Source organism: Sceloporus occidentalis, unplaced genomic scaffold, assembly GCF_023333645.1.
Source record: "Sceloporus occidentalis isolate IW3139 unplaced genomic scaffold, rSceOcc1.0.p SCAF_21, whole genome shotgun sequence".
NCBI classification, from domain to species: domain Eukaryota; kingdom Metazoa; phylum Chordata; class Lepidosauria; order Squamata; family Phrynosomatidae; genus Sceloporus; species Sceloporus occidentalis.
The window spans coordinates 3,097,857-3,112,635 of record NW_028317001.1 but is presented as its reverse complement, the minus strand read 5'-3'; the positions used below and the strand labels follow the sequence as shown (position 1 = coordinate 3,112,635).

At 45.8% G+C, this 14,779-nt stretch overlaps 1 protein-coding gene across 1 annotated transcript; it reads left to right on the top strand.

Moving 5' to 3' along the window:
- Positions 1-1,894: 1,894 nt before the first annotated feature.
- On the top strand, positions 1,895-13,437 carry LOC149301419 (transient receptor potential cation channel subfamily V member 1-like). The gene is made up of 17 exons (XM_089484199.1): positions 1,895-1,981; positions 2,558-2,892; positions 3,181-3,347; positions 3,964-4,116; positions 4,843-4,983; positions 5,233-5,531; positions 6,593-6,769; positions 7,509-7,673; positions 8,258-8,353; positions 8,490-8,560; positions 8,803-8,968; positions 9,714-9,780; positions 10,197-10,513; positions 11,136-11,263; positions 11,650-11,768; positions 12,485-12,614; positions 13,242-13,437. Exons 2-17 carry the CDS (start codon positions 2,597-2,599, stop codon positions 13,252-13,254), a joined length of 2,505 nt encoding a protein of 834 aa, XP_089340325.1. The 5' UTR covers positions 1,895-1,981; positions 2,558-2,596; the 3' UTR covers positions 13,255-13,437.
- The last annotated feature ends 1,342 nt before the right edge of the window (positions 13,438-14,779 follow it).

Genomic DNA, 14,779 nt, shown 5'->3' with positions numbered 1-14,779 from the left:
CCTTCCATCCCAGATGGCACTTACTTGTCGTTGGATAGGCATATCTTATCAAAGCTTCAGCTGTATATGAATGTTAGACCAGAGATGATCGGATCTTTGCAAATTAAGGGAGCAACCTTTTATTTTTCTTTAGTCTTTTATCATTTTGCCAGTTAGAACAATCACGTTTTAGGGGCCACCTCCGGTTTGGCGTCTTTTTTGAGAGGACGAAATATGCCAGCTATGAGATATATGGAGCTCACCCTGTACTGACCAAACGCCCCATACCTAGTCTTCGATCCTTCAAGACCTGAGTATTTGAGCAACGTTCGGTACCCAAAGCTGGGTTTTAGAAAAAGGACCATACTAACTGGATGCTTCTATGAACTGTTGTCTAAAACGATCACAACTTCTTTAGGATGTGACCAAAAAAGATCATGGAACAAATGTCTATTTTCCCTTGGGAATGGCTTGCAAATGCCTTAGTGCAATTGAAATAATAAAACACTGATTTGCTGCTGCCGCAATTGCATCTTGTACATTGTGTGCGTTTTGCCTACTTCTTTGCATCATGTTTACACCTGTTTTGCTAAGCCAATGGGTGGTAAGGGATGATGGGTCGTAGAGTCTGTCAAAGATCGCCATGAAGAAGGGGCAGTTTAAGCCTCTCCTCGCCAGCTGCTCTGTTCTTCTGATCGAAATCTTCTCCCCTCTCTCTACACACCCAGTTTTTGTTTTCGTAATACCCTTAGAGTGGGTTAGTGACCATAAAATAAAAGTCACATCTAGACTCTTTAGAAGCATGGTCTGTTTCAGAGCGACGGTTTAGAGAGTCTCTATAGCTTTGAGTCCATGCCATCCCAGGCCCAGTGGGACCTGAAGCAGGCGCTGGTCCCGGAGATGAAGTCAGAGTCCAAAAGGGAGATCTGTTTTTCCCCTTTTGTTTTGGCTTCTGTGAAATGAGATGAGCCAAACCAGGCAAAAATCTGGAGGTCTGTTCGTCGACCTTTTTCCAACCGTCTCTAACGAATTATAAGGCTTGTTGCGGAGGGTTGGGGGGACTTTCTTTCTCTCCCAAAACCCATAGAAGGTTGTGAATGATTAGGAGACACAGGATATTATTTTATCGGAATATGGAAATGATCGGATGTAGTGGATGAAATGATATGATGGCGATGTGCCTTCAAGTCAAGTATGACTTATGGTGACGTCCTTCTAGGTTTTTTTCTTGGCACGGCTTCTTCAGAGGTGGTTTGCCCATTGCCATCCCTTGAGGTTGGAAAAGGAATGTGTCCATGTTAGGAGTGGATTTCCAGGACCGAACAGGGATTCGAACCCTGGCCTCCGGGAGTCCTATCCAACACTCAGATTGCTACATCAGTCTATCTCTCAATAGGATCAATGGATAGTTTAACATAACTTTGGGCTTAGGACTTCTCTAACATTGGGGAAATGGTGGACTAATAATAATGATGGCCACAATAATGATGATGTACAGTTAAACCAACTGAGCCTCCGAACCAGAAGCCAAAATTTAAATGTGTTTTTCGCCTCACAGAGGAAATCTGCTACTAAATGGAAGGAAGAAAAGAAAAGAAAAGAAAGAAAGGATGTGAAACCCCAAACATGGTGAAGATAATTCTTTTTTCTTTTGGGTTGATTTGTTTGCAAAAAGCTTTTTCCTGGGCTCCAGGGAATAGCCATCGCTCCTGTTTCCATCACTTATGTCTTTCTCCATTATTCTATTACTCAACTCCGGATAGCTCTCAACATCCGCATCGCCTGCCTGTCAAAACTGCGATTGTACGGATTCAATTTCCAAGCAAAGGAAACCAGGAGAGAGCTAAAAAACCAGGGGGGGGGGAATCCCCCTCTCCTTCCCACCCGCCTCCAGACAACGCCTAGAAAGGGACGCCTTGGATCCAACGCCTGCGGAGAAGGCGAGAAAGGCTTTTGCGGAAAAGAAACTGCAAACGGGAGGCTACGGACCCTTGCAAGCTTTGTAAGTTCTGCCTTTCACCTTTGCACCTGTTGCTTTTAAAGTTTGGTTTGGGCCTAAGTACCACGGAGGCACTAGATCCTCTCTGATATTGGAAGCCAAGCAGGGTCAACCCTGGTTAATACTTAGATGGGAGGCCACCCATGAATCTCGGGCGCTGTAGGCAGTATTTCGGAGGAAGGAACTACAGGAAAAGAGCTTCCACCTAAATCTCCTGACAGTGGAATATGCTGCCTCAAAGTGTGGTATAGTCTTCTTCTTTGGAGGTTTATAGACAGAGGATGGCTATCTGTTGGAGGTGTTTCGATTAATATGGCAAAAGTTGTTTGGACTGCATGGTCTATGATTCTGTGTTTTGGACCTCAGCTCCCAGAAGCCCCAGCCAGCTTGGCCAGCAGTCAGGAATTGCAGAAGCTGAAATCAAAAATGTCTGGAGGAATCAAGTTTGGAAATCATTGCTCCAGCTGGAGTTCCTGCCTTGAGCAGAGGGCTGGACTTGATAGCCTCAGGAGCCCCTTCTGTCTCTGTGATGGTTGCCTGTTCCATCTTAATGCAATTTCCTCTTCTTCTTTATTCCAGCAAGATCATTGAGTCTTAGGATATTTCTTTTCATCCGCCATGTCGGGCATCCTGGGCAAAATGAGGAAACTGGGCAGCTCGGATCTGGAGGAATCGGAAGGCGTGGCGGACGACCATATGGACGGAGAGGACTCGGCCGCCGGCACCCCAAACAACAGCACGAGGGCCACGAAGCACGGCATCTTTGCCAGGCGGGCGCGGTTCGGGATTGGGGATAGCGACAAGGACATGGCCCCCATGGACTCCTTCTACCAGATGGACCACCTGGCCTCCAACCCCATCATTAAGTTCAGCCTCAGTTTGGAGAGAGGGAAATGCGGGAACCACTGTTCCAAGTGAGTTGGCCGTGTCCAGACAGGAGCAGAGGCAGGTGTATGTGTGTTTGTGTGTTGGAAAGCATTGCTCCCTAAATAAGAATCCCCCTGCTTCCGTGAAAAGTGTATAAATTCAATAAGGAAACGCCACGTATACATTTAATAAACAGCCAAATAAAATTCAAATACCAGCTTAAACTAACTTTGCGTGTTATTACCAGAAAGCTGTCTAGCAGTGAGGACAGCCAATGCACAAACCGTCCGTCCCTGTATTTGGGTAACTCCAAAAAACCCCTTTTCCTCTTTCAGTCTCCTGTCCACGGCTTCCCTTGGTTTGCGGGCCGAGAAAGCGTTCAAGATCTACAACCGAAGGCGCGTCTTTGATGCGGTGGCACAGGGGGATCCGAGCGACTTGGATGACCTCTTGATTTACCTTGTGGAGACGACGAAAAATTTGACAGACGATGAATTCAAAGGTAAGTGAAGGAAACGCTGCGTTTTTTCTCAGACTGCAGCTCCCAGTCTCTCAGTCAGCAGGACCCATTGGCAATTCCAACACTTGTGGTCTGTGTGTATATGCCATAGTTACCGGTCAGTCTATGACAACCCCATAAATTTCATGGAGGCTTTGTAGACAAGGAATACTCACAGGAGGCTCACCTTCCATTGAAATATCACTCCTGATATTCCTTCATGGTCCCCTGTCCAAGTACAAGCCAGGCCTGACTTTGCCTTAGCTTCCAAGATCAGAAGGCTCAGTCTTTCAGTCTGAAAAAGAACTTTTACAAGCTCAACATAAAATTCTTTACATTTAGGAATTCAGTAACTGAGGAAGTAGACTCAATGCTACCAACTTCTTTCTTTCACTTAGTCTCACAGGTGCTACAAGATCCCTGTGCAGACTGATTTTCCATACTAATACTAATGTATTAAACATTTTTAAGTTCATTAGTGTAAGACATAATAGCCGGCATGTTGTAGTGGTTTGGACGTCGGACTATGACTCTGGAGAACAGGGTTCAAATCCCTACTTGGCCCATAGAAACCCATTAGGCTCTCCTTCTGAACTTGTTAAATGTTTGATGTCTCCAGAACCAGATACTGGGAAAACTTGTTTGCTGAAAGCCATGCTGAACCTCCATAATGGCTGGAATGACACCATCCCAGTCTTGTTGGAGATCGCCGAGAAGACAGACAACCTGAAGGAGTTTGTAAACGCCGAGTACACAGACAGCTACTACAAGGGTAAGGACGGGTATAGTAGACAGGGGCTGGCAAATGGGACCCTGTCCGCTTGGTTTTGACCAATGTATTATGAGTTGCTTTGGGTCCCATATTGGAAGGAAGACAGGGCATACAAAAAGGAGGGGAGATTATGAAAAGACATTAGTTTTTCCTTCTTGTTTGTAACAGGAGGCCAAAAGATGGTGCCCTCAGACCCTGAGGGAAGAAGGAAGATGGCAGCTGCCCAAATCTACTTTTTAATACTTCCGCTCATAATAATTAACCAAGTTTATTGTCTGGTTCTTGGCCCATAATTTTCTTTCTGTCGGCTGCAGAAAAGCCAAGCTGGTCTTCTTCTGCTGGAAGAAAAATGTAGAATTAACTACCTAAATGAATAAATAATTGCAAAAGGATGTTTAAAAATTCATGATGGGGCAGAATTGTAGGCCAGACCATGTGAACCAACCTTCTTTTCTGTGCGCTCTCCTCTGTGTGGCAGTGTTGTCCAATTCGTTCTTTGATAGCCTTTGGCCTTTTAATACATCCCTGAGAATTAGAGAAGCAGTCATTTGCTAATTTCATTCTCAAAAGGAGCAATGGGTCATTTTAGTTATTTTCTTCCCACTCTGAGAAAGTCAAATGGGTGACTGGGGCAAAACAGACCGGCGTCAAAAGTCTGTTTCAACCCATAAACAGGAGTTGGGTGTTAGTTCCTCCTGGGTCCTGCTCAGCCTCTTGCCTCCACAGGTCAGACTGCCTTGCACATTGCCATCGAGAGACGGAACTACTACTTGGTGGAACTCCTGGTCAAGAACGGGGCGGACGTCCATGCCCAAGCCCATGGGGAATTCTTCCAGAAGATAAAAGGGAGACCTGGATTTTATTTTGGTAAGCTTCTCTGCAACAGTCCGCCATCAGTGTCATATCTGTGGATTAGCCGGAAAGAAAATAGATGTTCCTCCTTTTTTGGTCTATTTGTCATCAAGTCGACATTGACTTACAATGACTCTGTGAGTGAGAGACTGTCAAGGGTCATTGTCTTGCAAGTCTGGGGCAGCCTGTGGCTTCCTTGCTTGAGTAGTACACCAGTAGTGCCTTCTCTCCCTTTTCTTACTGCTTTCCAATTTCCTTGTGTAGGTGAGCTTCCTCTCTCCTTGGCTGCCTGCACTAACCAGCTCAACATTGCAAAATACCTCCTGGAGAACCCCCACCATCCGGCCGACATTGCGACCCAGGACTCCATGGGCAACACCGTTCTCCACGCCTTGGTGGAGATCGCTGACAACACCGAGGACAACACCAAGTTCGTCACAAACGTGTACAACGAAATCCTCATTCTCGGAGCCAGGATCAACCCTACCCTCAAGCTGGAAGAGATCACCAACCACAGCGGGTTGACGCCACTGACGCTGGCAGCCAAGACCGGGAAGATACAGGTAGGTAGGGCTTCCCTGACACAGATGAGGGGATTAGGACTAAGGCTGCATCTGCACTGCTGAGTAATGCAGTTTGACACTGCTTTCACCGCCGTGGCTTAATGCTATGCAGTGTTGGGGTTGGTAGTTTTGTGAGCTATTCAGCCTTCTCTGTCAGAGGGCTCTGATGCCACAATAGACTACAAATCCCAGGATTTACGTATATATTCATTTCAGTAACTAATGTATAACTACACTGCATTATAGTCATCACTGAATGATGAGTAATTCCAGTCCTTATGGGAGTAACTGTCTTCTGTAACTGTCATAGTAGCTAGTGGTGCCCCTTCCCATGTGTCATGCCTTTCTCAGAAGGCACATGGAGGCTGAGACTCGGAGCATGTGGGATCTCTGAATCAGGAATGACACACAGGTCCTGTCATGCCGAGTGAACATGAGTCACTTCGTGTCAGAGGCTGGTTGAAAAGTGCGCAGTTAACACAGCCAGCAATGAAGTGTGGTGGCATGAATGTTGGATTAGGACTCTGAGAGACCAGAGTTTGAATCCTGGCTTGGCCATGAAAACCCACCAGGTCACCTTGGGCAAGTCATACTCTCTCGGCCTGAGAGGAAGACAAGGACTAAACTCCTATGAACCAATCTTGCCAAGAAAACCCTGTGATAAGTTCACATTAGGGTCGCCATAGGTTGGAAACAAATTGAAGGCACACAACAAATCTCTAGTTAAAAGGGATCAGACAGCAGGTAATGGGGAAATCCTTTCTCTCTGCCCAAGAGCCACTACCAGCCAATGTCAACAGTACTAAATGAACTAAACCTATGGTATAGAGTGGTTTTGAATGGCCTTTTCAATTAATGTGGTTCAACATTTGTGATGCCACCACCATGAAGGCCCTGTTCTCGATAAGCCCCAATCTTGCATCTCCCGTCAGGGAGCAGCTAGAGAAGGACTTTGCTTGTAGCTCTTAATCTTTGGAGAGATGCATCTTCGCTGTTACCTTTGCATGCTCCGAATTCAGTTCGAAACCGTGGCACGCTGTTTACCTTTCTCCCGGCGATAGGTCTTCGCCTATATCCTCCGACGGGAGATGAAGGTGCCCGAATGTCGCCACCTCTCTCGCAAGTTCACCGAATGGGCTTATGGGCCCGTCCACTCGTCGCTGTACGACCTTTCCAGTATCGATACCTGTGAGAAAAACTCTGTTCTGGAGATCATCGCTTACAGCAGCGAGACACCGGTGAGTGTATGGACATCCCCATTTGGGTCAGATGGAAGGCTTGGTAACACAGAGCCAAAGGTGGCAGGTAACGCCAATGTCAAGTGGAACAGTACATCTTCTCTGGGTCTTCTCTGGAACTTTAAAAGAGCTGTCTAAGTTGCTAAACTTGGTAGGATTGAACCTATTTTGAGGACAGGGCTAAGCAGGTTAGAGCATTTATAAAACACAGACTCGTGGCTACATTGACATGGAAACCACTAGCTGTCACTATCTGCACCTCATTCTTGTGACCATGATATGGCACACTGATGTGCGACTGCGGTGCGTTTTCTGTGAGGCCCATGTGGCGCGTCTATTGGTTTGCCCAGTACTCTTTTCAAGAGGAGTAGTTGGCTACTGTTATGGTTGCACTTTCTAAAAAGTTCCTCGTACATTACAAATCCACTCCTCAATCCCAATTAGAGTTTGACCCATCGAATCAACGGACCCTACTTAACTGTTGACTTAGCGAGTTCCCATTATTTTCAGTGGGTTGATGGGTTTATTCTGCATTGGACACATTGGATTTAGGCCTGTTTTTCAAAAGTGACTGTTTTACATACTAAATACTACAAGCCCTGACCGGTGGCGCAAAAAGACTTGTTTTAGTCTTTCCCTTTTTGTCTGCCTTGAATCTTCTACCTTCGTCTGTGGCATTAAGAGAAAGGGAGGGAAGTTAAAACACTTCCGTCCATCGGTTTTCTCCTTTCTTTTCCAGAATCGTCACGAAATGCTTCTGGTGGAGCCTCTCAACCAGCTCCTGCAGGACAAGTGGGACGGCTTTGTGAAACACCTTTTTTATTTCAACTTCATCGTTTACGCGGCCCATATTCTCATCCTCACTGTTGCGGCCTACTTCAGACCGACGCGCAAAGACGGGACGGTACTTGAATTTCTCATCCTTGCATTCTTACCTTATAATGTATACACCTATCACTTTATGTAGCTCACCTTTCCTCCAAGGAGCTGAAGATGCTGGCTGAGGCCTCATACAGACAGGCCAAAATAAAGCTGCTTTGGGTCACTTTGGAGATATGCTATTTAAATGATGCCTGTGTCCTAAGAGTCCGGAAGCCGTGCCAAAACCATGATCCAGTCCTAAGGACTGGAGAGCAGCTTTGGAGCAGCTTCCGGACTCTTAGGATGCATGCATCATTTAAACAGTGTACCTCCAAAGTGACCCAAAGCAGCTTTATTTTGGCAGTCTGTATGGGGCCTGAGATTCTAGATCTCCTACTTGGTTAAATATACAAGTCACTCCCTTGTATCCCCCAGGGATATGTTCCTAGCCTTGCCAAGGGATCCTGAAACCACAGAAAGTAGTGAATGGCCATAGAATATCATAGGGTCATGATGCAGGTGGGTGGGTTTATGGGGCATTGTAATAGAGGATGGTGTGAATTGAAATCTAAAATGGAAATGGGTGAAGCTTTGTGGCTTTTGACCTTGCATGCTTCTCATTCACAGCCCCCCTTTGCCTTTCGCCACAAGACCAGTGAATATTTGCGAGTCACGGGGGAAATCCTGAGCATCCTGGGAGGCGTCTATTTCTTTTTTAGAGGGGTAAGATCTTTGTCGGTATTCATTTCAACTTGCATTCTTTGTTTTATTAAAATTCACACTACACAAAACGTACAGCACACGTTGAGTTTCTTCATCCGGAAGAACTCCTCTTCTACTTTCCCGCTCATGTTTACAGATCAAGTATTTCAAGCAGAGATGCTCATCCTTCAAGGCAGTCTTTACGGAGAGCTACAGCGAACTTCTTTTGTAAGTGGTGCCATGTGTGGGTTTTGTTCACGCTGGGTTTGAACCCAGGAACCAGTTGAACCAGCCTGCACTTTTACTTCTGTTATCCACATCTGGTAGCAGTAGCAGTGGTAATGCCAATGCCAATGCCGATGCTATAGATGTAGGATGAACATACCCTCCAACCTTTGATTTTCAAAGACAGTCCTGAATTATTTCCTGTTGCCCCACTCACCCTTCTCCTCCTCTCTTGCCCTTTTCAGCTTCCTCCACTCGGTGTTGATCCTCAGTTCGGCGGTGCTTTATTTCAGCAAACAGGAGCTCTACGTGGTCTTCATGGTCTTTGCCTTGGCGCTGGGCTGGATCAACCTGCTCTTTTACACCCGCGGGTTCCAGCAGATGGGCATCTACTCTGTCATGCTGGAGAAGGTTAGGATGAGTCTTGAGTAGAGAGTGGTCCATGGGGAGGGATGGGTCAACTGCATCCTTTCTGTTTCCCCCCACATTTGTAAATCTGATAGAAGAAATCAAATTCTATCCATCCTGAACATGAATCAATATTGGTAATGGAGTCCTGGTTTGGTGGGGAGCTGGATTGGATAACCCTTTAGGGTCCCTTCCAACTCTGATTCACAGAATCATAGGCTTGAAAGAGACCCTAAAGGTCTTCTCTTCTAGTCTAGTGTAAGAATCCATAGCAAAAACACTCCTCTGTTTAAAAACCTCCAGTGAACTAGAGTCCACTGCCTTCACTTGCGATGAGCAGCATGTATTGTCCGAAAGTCCTTTGCTAATGGTTAAGAGGGGTCTCCTCTCCTGTAATTTGAATCTGTTTGTTCATGTCCTGGGTCCTGTCACGCTCCACCATTACAGCCGTTACAATTTAATTTGGCTTGGTGGTTTCCAGACCTTTGACCGTATAGATCGCCATGCTCTTGACATATTCTTTCTTATCAAAGTCTTTCTTGGACATGGGACACATTCTTCCAGGTGAATTCGTATCAGAAAAAGAAAGGGAAATGGATTCTCACCCATCCTTAAAATTAGAGCTTGGGGAATAAGCACTAGTCCTTATCTGTGGACATAATGGCCCTTGTATCCCTCTGGCTGAAGGGACAGGCTTCCCATCTTTGGACTGGCAGCAATTGGTCATGACTGTCTCTTTTCCTTGCAGATGATGCTGAGAGATCTCTTGCGCTTCATTGTGGTCTTCCTGCTGTTCCATTTTGGCTTTTCGACAGGTGACTAAGTGGCGGCGGAGTCTATTTGTTTAAATACAGACGCTTGCCTTTAAGCCAGGGCTTCTTAACCATGCTCTGTGGATATGCTTTTGGGGGCGGTCTGTGAACTGGATGCAAAAAGGATCTTTTTTCCCTTTCCTTTCCACTGTGGCTTAGTCAGCATTGCAGTTTGGGTGTGTGTTTGTGCGTCCACTTGTTTCTGGTTCTTCTGCATGTGGCTGTCCGGCCTTTGGCTCTTTCCATGCTGTGGTCCTGCTTTAACTGTCATGGCTGCACACTTGGATTTGTAGTTTGGGAGGCATTGGTGTGGAAGGCTCTTGAATCATTTCCCTTGTGAAATGATGAATCCCAGGCTTTGATAGGATGTTAAAGTGGGTAGCAGGGAAGAGACTTTAATTTCTCCTGTTGTGCCGCAGCGGTGGTGACCCTCATCGAGGAAGATGACGAGAAGCCGGAAGGGTTGAACCACAGCAGCCCCCTCTGCCTCTGCCAGGGCAAGCGCCGCCCATCCTACAACAACTTCTACTCCACCTGCCTGGAGCTGTTCAAGTTCACCATTGGGATGGGCGACCTGGAGTTCACGGAGAACTACCGCTTCAAGTCCGTCTTCGTCACCCTGCTGATCATCTACGTCATCCTCACCTACATCCTCCTCCTCAACATGCTCATCGCCCTGATGGGAGAAACCGTCAACAAGATCGCCCAGGAAAGCAAAAGCATCTGGAAGCTCCAGGTTGGTCCAGACGGTACCCTTTGAGTGGCACATGGCGTTCGGAAAAGTTCCTCTTCCTCCTCAGTGTTATTACTATCCACGCCAGCTTTTGGAATCTCTCAGCTGAGAGGCAGAGTTGATCCTTTACTCTCTGTGTGTATTCATTTAATTTCTTTATATCCTGCTTTCCACCCCCAGCGGGACTCAAAGCAGCTTACAATATACTGATATACTTATGTATATCAACTTATCCTTGGCCAGAAAAGGAGAGATGTGCTCCGGTGTTGTTGAACAAACCTTGATAATCTATGCTGGTATCAAAAAGGCTTTATTTATCTTGCTTGATGCATTTTGGAGGGGACCCTTTTTCAAGGCCTGGTTCTTTTATTCCCTCTCTTTTTGTGGACTGAGTTTGTGGAAGCTCTGTCCACAACAGTATTATGGCAACTATCCAATACCCTCCACAGAGTTTGTGGAAACACTGTTTGTTACATGCCTCTGACTTATCCAGGGGTCATCTCAAAATCCACCGTCTGAATGGAGGACCCAAACTTCCCCACCCCATCACGTTAACCTGGAGGCATTTTCCTAACCCCTGTGACCTCTTTTTCCTGTCTCCCCATCTTTGCCTTTCAATGAACAGAGAGCCATCACCATCCTGAACATCGAGAACAGCTACTGGAATTGCATCATCAACCCTTTCCGATCCGGGAAGCAGGTTTTGGTTGGGACGACCCCGGATGGCAAGGATGACTACCGCTGGTGTTTTAGGTAACTCCATTTCCCCCCCATTAAACATGGACTGAGAAGTACTCAGAGGTTCAGAACAAAATGTTTCCACAACCTCTTATGAGGCCTCCGTTCAGAGACCATCAGACCGGGATTTTCAGGATCTAGGGATGCAGGACAGGGGTGCTTTATGCAGGCAGAATTGGCCGGAGCTTGTAGCTTGAGCGGTCAAGCAGCTGCCATTTTGTTTCCCCTTCTTGTTTGCCTCCAGGTTGTTCCTGACCTATAACAACCCCAAGGCAAACCTGTCCCTGGGTTTTCTTGGCAACGCTCACAGCTATAAGCATCAGCACTTTAAAGTTTCCCATTTGCCACTTCTAAAAATGACTTTCCACTCAAAATAACAGAGACTTTGCTGCCTTTTCTAGGGTCGACGAGGTGAACTGGTCCACGTGGAACACCAACCTGGGCATCATCAATGAAGACCCCGGGGGCTGCAATGAAGATCTGAAACGAAACCTGAGCTTTTCTCTCAAACCAGGCCGAGGTGAGGAAATCGGAGATGCCGAAGGGACTAGTAGGGACACAGAGAGGACTGTTGTAGGCCATTATTTTTGGAGCGAAGAATGTGCCACTATACAGTATAGTGTCTAGATCAACAGAAGTGATAGTGGCACTGTATTCTGCTCTGGTCAGGCCTCATTTGCAATCATGCTGTGTCCAGTTCTGGGCTCACAGTTCAAAAAGGACATTGAGAAACTGGAGCCATGTGTCCAAAGGAGGGTGACAAAAATGGTGAAGGGTCTGGAAACCATGTTCTATGAGGAGAGACTTAGGGAGCTGGGGATGTTCAGCCTGGAGAAGAGAAGGTTAAGAGGGGATATGGTAGCCCTGTTCAAATACTTGAAGGGATGCCATATTGAGGAGGGAGCAAGCTTGTTTTCTGCTGCTCCAGAGAACAGGACCCAATGGAGCAATGTCCTTTTTGAATTCTGATGCCCAGAACTGGACACAATATTATTCCAGGTGGGGCCTGACCAAAGCAGAATACATTGGCATTATCATTCCTCTTGATCTAGACCCTATACTTCTATTGATGCAGCCTAAAATCACATTGGCCTTGTTAGCTGCCGCATCACACTGTTAACTCATGTTCAATTTGTGGTCTACTTGGACTCCCAGATCCCTTTCACACGTATAAGTCTCTCGTTCAGCCAGGTGTCCCCCATCCTACATCTGTGCATTTCATTTTTGCTGTGTCAGTTTCAGGGAAGAACTGGAGGACGCTGGTGCCGATCCTGAGAGACGGAAAACGAGAGGGATCACTGAAACCCATTTCGGAAGACTACGCAGATTCAGAAGTGCATGTAGTCCGGAAGAAATCGCTCCCCAAGTTGGTCTCATTTTGTTTCTCCTTGCTCCCTCAGTGTTTTTGATGTTCACTCGTGCTCAGATAGGGATTCTGGAGGCAGCTACCATTTTGTTTCTCCTTATTGTAAGATGGCACACACAGCAACAATAGAAATGATTAGAGGAGAATCCTGCTCTTTCCCATCTCAAGTGTTGTTGTTTTTAAAATTATATTATTTATGAAAGCCATTGGGTGAACCTTGGGCAAGTCGCACTCTCTCAGCCTCAGAGGAAGGCAATGGCAAACCTCCTCTGAACAGATATGGCCAAGAAAACCCCAGGACAGGCTTCGCTGTAGAGTTGCCTCTAATCTGGAGGACACTGGATTAGAGGGAAAACTCTCTTAAACTGAAATGCACCTTCCAGCGTTAGATGATGATGATGATGATGATGATGATGATCAATTTCATTTATACCTCACCTTTCTCCCCCGGAGGGACCTAAGGCGGCTCACAGATAAAACCTTTCAAACCATTCTGATGTCTATATATAAAATCACGTAACATGAATAGGCTTCAAACTTAGGTGGGTTTAATCATTTTGGATACTGTCTGTAGAAAAATGTATATGAAACCTAGTTGTGTATTTATGTATGTATCTTCTTTTACAGCCCTGTTCTCTAATTTTTTGGATGTGGAGATGGAAGAAGCGGAAGAAGAATCCCAGAAGCTTCTCTGTGTCGCAGTCCAAAATATACCCAGCGTTAAGCAAGCAAGGTATCTGTGTCACATCAACCTCACTTGTCATGTCGTCATTTACTACGCATTTACTTACTGTCCCCATTGCTCAGTAGTATGTGGCGGCTTCCAAACATGGGGACCCAAAGGAAAGCCTTTGTAAAAAGCTTACATCCAAATCCACTGAATGAGCGGACACCAGGTTCCCTTTTGATTCAATGGATCTGCCATAACCGGAACTAGCGATTTGGGTTCAAATCTGGAAGTGTCATTCCCGCAAGATGCTTTCCGTCGCTGTGTTTTTGTCACTTTAAAAGCCCACTGCTGTGTTTGTATTGTCTTTGTTGACATGTACGCTGCCCCTGCCAACATTTTTGTTTTGTGTTGTTTAGTGCACAGAGTAGAAAACTGTATATCAGTGTATGGTTGTGATGAACTCAAGAGACAAAGATGCTTGAAATGATTGTCCTGGTTCCATCCGGAAGGAATAAGGCAAAGAGAGCCGCTTCAATCCCAAACACTGAGTGGCACTAAGAAAAATAGACCTAGAGGTGGGTGAGAATTTCATTTCATTTCATATTATTATTATTATTATTATTATTATTATTATTATTATTATTATTATTATTTACAGTTATAAAATTAGCGATGCCACGGCCACCATAGTTTCATTTTTTTTTATCCTTATCTTTATTTCTCCATTGGATTTATATTCTGCCTCTCTCCCAACATGGGTCAGCTTTACAACAAGGTTGAGATAAGGTATAACTAAAAGACGGACGATGAAAACATTGAAACAGCTATGGTGTCAAAACCGTATGAGCATCATTGTCATGCGTCAGTGGCTAAGAAGTTGCTTTCAAAGAAATGTAACGCACGATTCCGTCCGCTTGTATTTAGATAAACGTACCTGATGGATTCATTCTAGGTGGGTTCAGTTTGCATATTTTCCTGGTAGTAGAGGAAATTGGGGGTTTTCGGACACCTTAAACCCGCTTTGCAAATACATCTGCCACAGTTATTTAGCCACATACTTAACCTGCCTGCTCAGATACACCTCTCTTACTCATTGGGTTCGTAGTGATGGTCTCCAAGGCAAAGGACTAACTCTCTTGCAGTTAAAGAGACTGACTCCCCTTTAGGGCATGGTTGCCTAAGAGCAGTTCATGTTCCTTACAACACTTGGCCATTTGCACACAGGTGTGTGTAAGCTTCCCATGACATTCTTGCAAACAAGCTTGTAAAAGGTGGGCTGGACAAGGCAACTGTTACATGGATTTGTCATTTGTTGACTGGATGAACCCAAAGGGTGCTCAGCAATGGCTCCTTTTCATCCTGGAGGGAAGTGACCAGTGGGGTGTCCAGTGGGGCTCTGTCCTGGGCCCAGGGCTATTCAACATCTTTATCCATGACTTGGAGGACAGAATTGGGGGCACACTTATCAAATTTGCAGATGACACCAGATTAGGGG

Excerpts from the sequence above, each read along its gene's own strand:
- LOC149301419 (XM_089484199.1), top strand. The coding sequence starts at position 2,597 with ATGTCGGGCATCCTGGGCAAAATGAGGAAACTGGGCAGCTCGGATCTG. Across the intron at positions 10,514-11,135 it reads AAAGCATCTGGAAGCTCCAG|AGAGCCATCACCATCCTGAA; the intron begins GTTGGTCCAGAC and ends TTCAATGAACAG. Across the intron at positions 11,264-11,649 it reads GACTACCGCTGGTGTTTTAG|GGTCGACGAGGTGAACTGGT; the intron begins GTAACTCCATTT and ends TGCCTTTTCTAG.